Raw genomic sequence first — 10,624 nt, forward strand, 5'->3', positions numbered from 1 at the left:
TCACTTTTCCAGGGACGGTGCCGTGAGGCTTTGAGTCTGATTACTCATTTAAAGTATAAAAAGGAGAGAGTAACAAAGAAGCCAAAGCTGAGCCACTAATGGGTTTCACTTTCCAGTTTCTGATGGGGTGACAGTATTTATGCTTGTGCATGTTCCCCCCCCCCATTGTAACTTCTTCTAATAAAGAATAAATGGGACCAAGTTTTCAAAGCATCTGGTTTCCGATAACTGCTTTATAAAAGCTTCTGTGTTTGGTTTTTTTTCCTATTACTACCATGATAGGATACTTCAGTGCACTGATCTTTTAATCTGAATTTTGAACTGCATTTTCATGGCATTTACAATGCCTTGTTTCACCTGGTTGGTGTGTAAAGAGAAGGTTTAAGCAGTGTGGAAATGACACAGAAAGCAGAGACACATTCTAGCATTCCCAATTTAGCTGGTATTGCTGGCCTTAGTATCTGCTGAGGACAGATTATCGCATTGCCCTCATCATTTGTTCAGTTCCTCTGGCTGCCAAACAACCTGCCTGTGCTCTTGCTGCAGGGGTGGGTGCTTGTGTGGAGGGGCTATTAAATGCAACTGTTTTAAAATATTTTTCTTTCTGTTTGAAAAATAATTTTCTGATTTGAATGTGAAGATTCTATCAGACAGCTCAGCCCAGTGTGTGATGAGTAGGCTATGGGTTCATACTTAAGCTGACTGATAACCATTACAGTGGAAAAATTATACAAATTATCTTGCTGAAATAGTGGCTTACTTCACTGAACCTGCCGGAACGTGTATTTTCTTGGCAGAGCCATAAATGGAGCTTCCTGTTGCTTATCTTTTCCATCAAAGCAGCAATTTGATTATTCTTTTAAATTATAGCAGCTTTTAAATTGAGGCTGAGGCTACATAGGCACCCAAAATTCTGGTAGCCTGGAGATCACACAAGTAGGTCAGCATGCAGAATTATCAGCATGACTGAGATTTGCGTATGGGTTGGTAGAATACAGCGCTCTCCCATAACAAAATATAAAACTACCCCTGTTGAATTGTACTTATCCTATAACCTCATTGGAGCTTTTATTTAGAGGACTAAATGTTCTCCTGTCAATTCTTTTACAGGCTCATGATGAAGTCTGCCCTGAATTTCCACTGACTTGCGAAGGCTGTGGGAAGAAGATTCCAAGGGAGAAGGTATTTATCTGACTGTTGATGAACCATGTGCTGCGGTGGCGTTTGGGGTCCTGATGGGCTGACACTGGCATTCTTGGAGTGGGGAGGAAAACCGAGACCATTAGAAAGTGGATTGGGGAAGACAATTAAGTGGCAGCCATTAGTACAGATGTGACCTTTCCATAAGGGTCAAAATACCGGTAGGGTGCAGGTGAATGTGACTCATTGGCACTTGTAGTTTTGCATTAGGGCTGCCGATGCCACCTCCCTTTGATCGGTGCGTTTGCCATGTTTGGGTGCGGAGTTTCCATGGGAAAAGCATGCTTGTGGGTTTAAAGGGGACTTATGTCCTATGTAAAGCAACTATATCAGCCATTGCTGCAATTATGGAAAGGGACTCCATCTCCAGCTAAATTAATTTATTTCTAATTAATCGTGCAATGGAATCCATCTCTATAGGGTCTCCATGCTACTGGCTTCTGGGGCAAGGCTCAAAAGTCTGAGAATCAAAGTTTTGGGAAACATCTTAAAGAATCACATTCATTTGAAAATGTCCTGCCTGCTACGGCCAAATATTTTTAGTAGCGCTGTTGCAAAAGGGGAGGGGGGACAGAAGCATCAAAAGGGCGAGCAAAGAATTCTAAATGGGCAGCGTAATGAAGGACTTGGTGCTGGGGTCTTGGGATATAGATCTGCCCATCTGCAGGCTGAAGCTGGAGCCCAGCAGAGACTAGACTTGTAGGATTCCCATAGGTGATCTACCCTTTGTTTAAATATTAACTCCCTCTTTTATCTCTCTCCAAACTTTTGTTGATTAGCTGCAGCCATTGTAACTCTGAGTAACCTGACTCATTAAGCAAGCCAGATGGATCTAGAAACTTTTTTAAAAAGTGGTTTAAAAACAGTTTTAATCGACATCTGTTGTAGCAGATGTAGGTGTTAAATGTGGAATATGGTTGTTGTTCTGAACAGACCACTGATATCTGATGATCAGAGGTACATCAAAAACAAGATGATGATGTGCCAGTGCTTGTTAGCATTTATCATGCACTGTGTGGGAACCCAAGCGAGTCATCTTGGTGGCTGGGGGTTTAGTGGCACTTCTCTGTAGAAATATCCACTGTTGGCCTCTGTTCTTCACAGCAGCTGTTAGACAAGAGGTGGCTGAGGTACACGTCCTTCGGCACCCCAGCAAGGGGATTGGACCCAGCAGAGCATCTTCCCTTGCAGAGGTGGACCTGCAGTGATTGCTATAAATACTCAGGCAGGACCACCAGGAAGCTTTTTGTTCTCAGATTTATAATACTTAGCTGAAAGTAAAAATACCAAGCTGTGGCATGTCCCGACTAGAGTCACATGAAGTACACAAAATGAAATGGCTATCTGTTGCATAGGGTTGTTCCTCATGCCTCCCCTTCCTCTGCCCTCAGTGAAGCTTGTTGCTCAGCATCCATAACATGTGCCTGTGCTGGTTGCTTTTTCTTTCTTGCATATGCAGGTGAGAAGTGAGACCTCCTAGCTGTCAAGAGAAATAAAACTTTCAGGTGTCAGTGCTATATTTATATTACCGTGAAGGTCATACCTAAGGGTAGGCAGTGTCCAGGTTTAACCACGCACTTGGGCAGCTAGTGATTAGTGGTGGCCTGGGTGTTCTTGAGATCTTCTTCAGTTTCCTAGACGTCAGTGAGATGGTAAGGGAGCTACTGGGGACACATAAGATCTAACATTGCCTTCTTCCCTTTCTAGTTTCGGGACCATGTGAAGACTTGCGGCAGATCTAAAGTGCCTTGCAGATTTGAGGTTGTCGGGTGTGCTGCGGTGGTAAGGGCTTGTCTGTTGATGTTTATCTTGGGACTTGTTTTCAGTTCCAGTGTTAGACTTAACCTGCAAACTGCTGTTGCCCAAACCGTTACAGATGTTTGTGTTCAGATATTTGAAGTGGTGTTTCAAACCCTTTGCAAATGGAGCTTAACATCATCTGCTGTCCAGAGTTCAGGTATCCAGAGAATGAACTTAACATGGAATGAAACCTCTTCCTTCTTGAGGAGCACCCTGAGTGCTTTGAGTCTCTGGTGGTTAAGCTGCTTTTAGCCGTAAGCACAGAACTGGGACCAGGCCATATTTCTCCATGTGACTTAGTTTTCCCCGCTTCTACTAGTGAAGCTGATCTAAATCCCTCCTCAGGGGGATTATGTGAGGCTTTGTTGTTTGATGCTGTTAAGTACATCTGACGGAGGGAGCCCTTTTGTGAAGTAATGGAGGAAGACAGAGTAGAGCAGTGTGTAGAGCTGGGGAAGCGTTAAGCATCCATCATTGTATGTGATTTTCAGCATTTCTAAAACAAAACAAATGATCACACCCCCAAAACAGGTTTTTTAACTATCTTTCTTTGGTTTTTCTCCTTTATAAATTAGAGCTAATGTTGTGACCTCAAAAGGAGGAATTTGTTCTGTGGATGGTGACAGTGTAGATTGAGCTTGCTGAATGGGAGATGTATTTTTCTTCATGTAGGTGGAGAATGAAAAGCTGCCAGAACACGAAAGCAAGTGCTTGGCAGAGCATCTCTACATGCTGCTGAGTTTTGTGCTCAGCCTCAAGGCTGGGTCTGGAGACCTAAAGCCCCTTCCTGCTCTTTCCTCATCACAAAACAACTCCCCGCTATTGGCAGCAAACTCTCTGTGCTCGGAGTCGGAGCTGTCCAGGTCCCTGGAGCTCTTGGGAAGATGTGAAGCCCTTGAGAGGAAAACAGTGACCTTTGAGAACATTGTCTGTGTGCTCAATCGGGAGGTGGAAAGAGGGTCCCAACCAGCCGAAGCCTACAGTCGGCAACATCGACTAGACCAGGAGAAAATCGAAACGCTGAGTAACAAGGTATGTAACCACTGGCTTGTGCTTTCCAGCACTGTGAGCGGAGACTTTTTTTAGTTTCTTTTCCATGTTATTAGCTAGGAAAGCTTCACCGCCTAGCCCTGAAACTCCACAAATTTGAAGGCAGAACTACAGTATCCTTTCTGCCCGTGCCCATCCATCAAAATCTTCCTGGAAAAGATGGGAACTAAACTGACTTGCATAAAGCATTCAGATCTCTATTAGTAATCAAGTTATGCAGACACTGAGATGTTGCTAGGTGAAGTTTTCCAACAAGAGACAGAGCACCCAGCATTTCAGTGGACCTCTCTGAATCCATGGGGCTGCTCACCTTCCAGATCTTTCAAAAGGAGTGTAATCACTGATGCTGCGCTACGCTGTTGTGCCAAGCATGGTCTGGAGGTGTGAAGAAGCTGCCCCCACCAGTATGCTCCAGCACAGTCCCTGCTGAGCGCTGCCAGTGTGTCTTGGCAGCTGGGAGTTGTGCAGTTTGCAGCGTACCTGTGCTCTCTTGGCAAGGGAGCTGCCAAAACTGGCGTAACCCTACGTTAGCTAGCAGTGATTAACCCTGTGGAGACCTTGTTGTCTGGGTGTCGGTGGTTCTCTTTCTCAGTCTAGTTTTGTCACAATGCTGAGGTTTTGGGTTGGTTTTCCCCCCACCCCATCCTCACTTCTTGTGCTGTTAAGGTAACAGAGCTGCTCGTTGGGGGCATTTTTACATTCGCTCTGGGAAAGTTTCCAGCTCAAGCACTGAACTGTATCAATGTATAATGACAGGTTCAAAAGGAAGCTTCAGTGAATTGGCTTACGATGCTAAATTTCTCCCTCCTGTGGCCCCTGTCAGTTCTGGAGGACATCTCTCACTAAAGAGTTATCCTGGAGGGGATGCTGGTGTCTGCTGGCTTTCTTAGGTCTCACAGCAGTACATGTTTCTAACCAGGCTGCACCGTGTATCCCACTGAGCAGGTCCGGCAGCTGGAAAGGAGCATTGGGCTCAAAGATCTGGCCATGGCTGAGATGGAGGAAAAGATCCGGAACATGGAAGCTTCCACCTACGATGGTGTTTTCATCTGGAAGATAACAGAATTTGCCAGGAAGCGTCAGGAGGCGATAACAGGCCGCTCTCCTGCGATCTTCTCTCCAGGTTATTGCCCACAAATTTGCAAAATTGCAAAAGCCTTTTGCGTCTCAGCTGGGTGTGAGATTTGTAGCGGTGTCCTTAGCAGGGGAGGTGCTGCCCATCCAGATTTACTTCTGTTTTGTCCCCCTTCCCCTGAGGAGCCTGGAATATTACTTTTTTTAGCATTGGGCTAAATGAAACTGCTCGACTGAAAGGGGTGCTTTTTTGATTACAGAAGACCTTTTTAATTTCTCATAATGGAGAATGCAACCCTCTTAGCTCCAGGGTAACCCTGCATAACCCTTTACTTAGAATTGAAATACTCAGGGACCATAAAGCCAGTGATAAAATAGTTAAGGATTGGAGGAGATATATATTAGAGGCCCAAAAATATATTTTAGTACCCAAAGCATGACGTTGCAAGAAACAACGTCTAAATAAAGGCCAAACCATATCTAGTGCTTGAATATCTGTTAGAGGGAGAGGCTTTCCTTGCAGAGCTGCCCCAGCCCAGCACTGTTCCTTCTGTTCTTAAAAAAGAAAATCTCGGATAGTGAGCAGTAGGTTATGATCTGGCTTGTTTGCTTATGAAAGCACTTCCCAGGCTTGCAGCTGTAAGATGAAACCATCTCTTCACGTAATTTCGTTGCTTGGTGGGGAGCTCACCTTGCAACAAAATGGTTGAAGAGGGGAATTTGTGTTTGCCTGAGCAGGAATTGCTTAGATCTAAGTGTGCTGGAGAGCTTTTTCAAAATGCTCAGAGCTGCATGCAAACTTAGAGCACATACCTTATACCTGCTTCCTGGTGCTGTGCCTGGGCCTTAAGATAAAAACAATTTAATTTTTAAAACTATTTTTACACCTGTGTTCTGGATGAAGGCTATTCAGAGTCCTCTTTCTCTTGAAAAACTGAAAGAAAAAAGGATTCCCCTTCTTGAGGGGAACTAAACTGTGCACATGCAATTAGCATTTCCTTTTAAATGTCAGCAGCAGCTGTGGAAAACCCCTGCTCTCTGTCCCCTCCGGGAAGGGCAGTGCTTCCTTCCTTCACCCAAAGTGAACAAAACGGCTTCAAGTCTATTTTTTTTGGCTTAGAGAGAGGACCTTAAATCTTGCATCCTGTCCATCTCCTGCACTGTGCTCAAGAGCTGCTTGACCTGAACATCTCCAGAGGCTGTGGTTTGGAGGGAGATGCTGGACAGAGCTGAACCTTGTCCTGTGGCCACCGGCATCCCGGCTCGCTGTGCCCCAGCTCAGGGGCTCCTCAGGCCCCTCCATCGGCAGATGCCACTGGGGTCCTTGCAAGGGGGGTGGGATTTCTTTTTCTAAGTTTGAGAATCAAGTCAGCTGGTGGAGGGGTGTAAGTATCAGAGAGAGCACGAGGGAGGGGAAGGAGTGAAACCTCTCCGAATGCCAGAGGCTTCGTCTGTCCGGACAGTTGTTCGGCCATGCTCTGAACGCACAGCTTCTCCCAGAACTGTAGCTCATGGTTACTGGTGCCTCCTCCTCCGTGCTGCGTGCTGGCTGGTTTCCATCCCACGCCTGGCAGCGGTGACAGGGCTCAGGGCTTTCATAAACTTTCATCAAAGGAAAAACTACTTTGTGGGCCACCAGACTGTGTTTTATGTTGCTGGTTGGTCTCTGCAGTCTGCTCATGAAAATCGTGCGTGTGGCTGGAGGGGTTGGAAGGTGAGGGTTGCCTCTGCCTCACACCGGGGCTGTTTCTGGAAAAGGCAAGACTTTCTTTTTTTTTTTTTCTTTCTCTTGCAAGTGCAAAGTATGAGGCCTTGTTTCCTGCAGTAGTCGATTGTGTTGCTCAGATGAAAGATCCTCATTCCTGGTGCTGCTTTAGCTGAGAAAATTAGGCTGAGAAACACAGGTTTCTTGTGAAGGTGTGGGATTTTTTTTCCTCTTAGAAAGTGAAGCAAATAGACTAGTGCTGTTCAGTCTGGCAACGAGACAGCTAGGAGGAGAGAGGTCTAGGTTGCAAATGGGATGAAAAAGGGAAATGAGTATAATTGGTTTTTATTTAAACATAAAGGTGATGTAATATCAAATGAAATCAGTGCTAAAACAAGGAGAAGGAAGTAGAGTTACCACTCACTCGCGTTGTGAGGGCACAATGATTGCCACACAACTTTGCAAAGGGCAAAATCATAAGAGTTCAAAAAGGCAAATCCTCACAAGAAAGGTTTGTCGGGGGCATGAACTGGCGCAGTCGAGAGCGAAGGTCCTGCTGGAGAGCCACCCGCTGCTGGCCGTCAGGTGCCGGGGGTGGCTTGCTGGGCTCTTGCGTTGCCTCCGAGGCGCTTTGCCTTTGCTCGAGCCGGTGGGAAGCAGGATGCCCTGCTTCGAGCCGGCAGCGTGGTGCGCGAGGTGTTTAGCACTCTGGCTGCCTGGTGCCTTTTCCTGGGTACTCCCACCGCGCTGGGGCCTTCCTCCAGCTCCCTGCCTGGTTTTACATTCACAGGGTTACAGGAGTGCTGAGAAGCCCCACGTGGGCAGTGAGGATGTGCTGCTTGGACTAGCAGAGAGTGGCATCTGCCCTGAAAGCCTTTAGGTGAAGCAGGTGGAGAGGAAGGCCTAGAGAAAACGAGCTGGGGAGTGCCAGGAGGAAGTGGTGGCAAAGCCCTGATCTCTTCCTCCTCGCCCCGTGAAGTGCACAGTGTCGCTGCTATTGCTAGTCTGCCTGTTCATAAAAGCGCACAGAGCCCCACAGTAAAACGCTGTCTCTGATCTCCTGCCCTGTGCCCTGAGGCTGCTGAGCCTCCCCAGACCTGAGGCATGTAACTGTGCCGCTGTGAGAGGGTGGTTTGTAGCAGGTCCTCTTCCAAGATGTATTTCTGTGGCCTTGCACGGGTCTGGTTTCACAACGTGGGCATTCCCAGAATTGCTGGAGAAGGAGAGAGCCTGAGAACCCAGAGCCTGTACCCAGCTGTGCCCATGCCATGCTCTGCGTCTCGGCTAGGCCAGGGACTTGTGACTGCCTGACCTTGGCCTGTCTCCTGGCCAGTCTAAGATGGCATCTGACTGTTGTTTGTAGCCGGTGGCTTTCCAGACCATCTCCATGGTGCAGGTATTTTAAGACTCAGACCTGGCTTCCTCCAGGATTCAAACTTTAGAGTCCTCAGAGTTCAAAGGAACCTGTTGGTGCCAGGCTTTGCTGCTGGGTTTGACACTCACTGTGTCTGTTTTGCAACTCTTTGATAGCTTTCTACACAAGCAAGTACGGCTACAAGATGTGTCTGCGTGTTTACCTGAATGGGGACGGCACTGGGCGTGGGACCCATCTGTCCCTGTTCTTTGTGGTGATGAAAGGACCCAACGACGCGCTTCTGCGGTGGCCCTTCAACCAGAAGGTAGGTTTGGGACAAGGCCGCTATGCCTCTCTAGTTTTGCACACACTTGAACTTCTAGATGCTGTTGCTCTGACCTACTTAGCAAGCAGAAGAAGAAGGAAGGACTTTGATATGTTGGCTGCCCTGGCGATTCCCCAGTTGTGCTGAAAGCACCGAGTGTGCTACAGGGCAGGGGAACGAAACAGCAGAGGCTGCAGCAGCATGTTTGGAAAGCGAGTGGAGCCTCTGCATGAATTCAGGGCAAGGGAAAGTTGTGGCCTCGATACTCAGGGTGCAGCTGACACTCGGTGGCAGAAGCTCTGATTCCAGTTCCTAGACGTGGCAGGTTTGTGAAACACTTTGAGGCTGAGCGGGCGAAACACTGATGCAGAGAGAAACACCACCTTCTTTCGCAGAGCGACAGCAACTCTGTGATTTAATGAAATACCTGCGTGGGGTATTGGTTTGGGAGCGAACGCCATGCCGGCCAGTTGCAGGTTTTCAGAGTCAGTCTGACAGCCCTGTGCTGCCACACGGAAGTTTCCAGTGACAGGGCAGGATGTGGGAAGATTTCTGCAGAATGTCGCTGAGATGACATTCTCTGCTGACTCTACTTACAGGCATTTCTCAGGCACATGACGTAGCATTTGTACTTGCATGTATCACAGGCTTTGAGCAAGCAGGTGGCTGGTCTGGGTTTCCATGTGCTTTTTATTCAGCTGTGCTCATACATTTTCACATTTCTCTACAGGTGACCCTGATGCTTCTGGATCAGAACAACCGGGAGCACATCATCGATGCCTTCCGACCCGACGTGACATCCTCCTCCTTCCAGCGACCCATCACGGAAATGAACATTGCCAGCGGCTGCCCGCTGTTCTGCCCCGTCTCCGTAATGGAAGCAAAGAACTCCTACGTGCGTGATGATGCCATCTTTATTAAAGCCATCGTTGATCTCACGGGCCTCTAACCCTGAACTCCGGGAGCAGTGAATGCAGAGCCAGCCCCGAGTGGGGCATCCCCCTCTTGTGCTGCGCTTCAGGCAGGTCTCGGAGCGAGGAGGGGGGAAAAAGCGGAAGGGGAAAAGCCCTCCCCAAAAAGGGACCTTAACTCTGAGTGGAAACGAGGTGTCTGATGGAAACCCTCTTCCCTGGTGTCAGAAAGACCTTCCCTGAGAAGAGGTCTGGGTGGACATTCACGGTCTGTGGGGTACAAAAAGATCTCCTGCAGGGACTGGGGTGTCTGAACTGCTGCTGTCTGGGCCCCCAGTGGAAACCAGTGCAGCTCTTGCTTTACCAGTTTAGTGCACATCCTCGGTGCTCTGTAGTAAAACAAGGGTTTGGCCTGTCTGAGCACCACCTCGTGTGGATGTTTGGCTCAGCTGTCTAGCATTTTCTTCAGTGATCTCGATGTTCCTGAAGTTTTGTGTGCTGCAGGTGTGCTGGCTGTTCTGTGCCTTGGTGGACGGGAAGGGTGCATGACAGACTCGGCACAAGCCAGGCAAGAGAGCTGCCCTGTTTTGATGCCATCGGTGTCTTCTGAGAGGGGTGCTGAGCGTGTCCTGCGTGGCAGGCAGGGGAGTGGTACCCCGTGTCAGGCCCTCGTTGTGTATTTGACGGGTCGTTTGTGCTCTGAGCAGTGCGCTGGGAGGGTGGGATAGGGCAGGCAGTGCTGGCTGCGTGGGAGGGAGCATGGGGCAGCACCGGGGATGCCCGTGAGAGACAAGTGAATCTCCCCTGGTGACTGCCTGTCCTGTCCCATCCCGGGAGAGGAGGGTGATGCAGGGCTCAGTGCAGGACTTCAGGCCCCTGAACCCTGGGAGCCCCAGGTGGGTTTTTAGGCAAACCCTGCCATTCTCTGCCTGCCTGCACCTGAGCAGCATTGGGCAAGATGGTGGCAGCACTGGGCACTGTCTTTACTAACACGGATGCTCCTGACCAGGCTTTCAGCCCTGTCATGGGGCAGCAGTGCAGGTGCACCAGCCTTCCCAGGGCCTTCTCCAGCCGTCGAGCTCATTCGGCCGCAGCTCTGCTGCTGTCTGCGCCCATGCTGCCGCCATCCGCCTGCACCGGCGCTCTCGTCTCTGTGGCTGCGGCACTGACAGACACGACATGTCTCTGCATGGTGGGCGGCTGCT

The 10,624-nt window shown here is 48.8% G+C and overlaps 1 protein-coding gene across 1 annotated transcript in view; it reads left to right on the top strand.

The window, feature by feature from the left end:
* The window catches only part of TRAF2 (TNF receptor-associated factor 2), a 19,718-nt gene extending 10,261 nt beyond the window's left edge, over positions 1–9,457 (top strand). Inside the window, 7 exon segments of the mRNA XM_010297122.1 lie at positions 1,111–1,182; positions 2,908–2,982; positions 3,673–3,775; positions 3,854–4,032; positions 4,996–5,173; positions 8,360–8,508; positions 9,239–9,457. Of these exon segments, the coding sequence (XP_010295424.1) occupies positions 1,111–1,182; positions 2,908–2,982; positions 3,673–3,775; positions 3,854–4,032; positions 4,996–5,173; positions 8,360–8,508; positions 9,239–9,457 (975 nt within the window).
* The last annotated feature ends 1,167 nt before the right edge of the window (positions 9,458–10,624 follow it).

The sequence above is a fragment of the Phaethon lepturus genome, unplaced genomic scaffold (genome assembly GCF_000687285.1).
Source record: "Phaethon lepturus isolate BGI_N335 unplaced genomic scaffold, ASM68728v1 scaffold35970, whole genome shotgun sequence".
Taxonomy (NCBI): Eukaryota; Metazoa; Chordata; class Aves; order Phaethontiformes; family Phaethontidae; genus Phaethon; species Phaethon lepturus.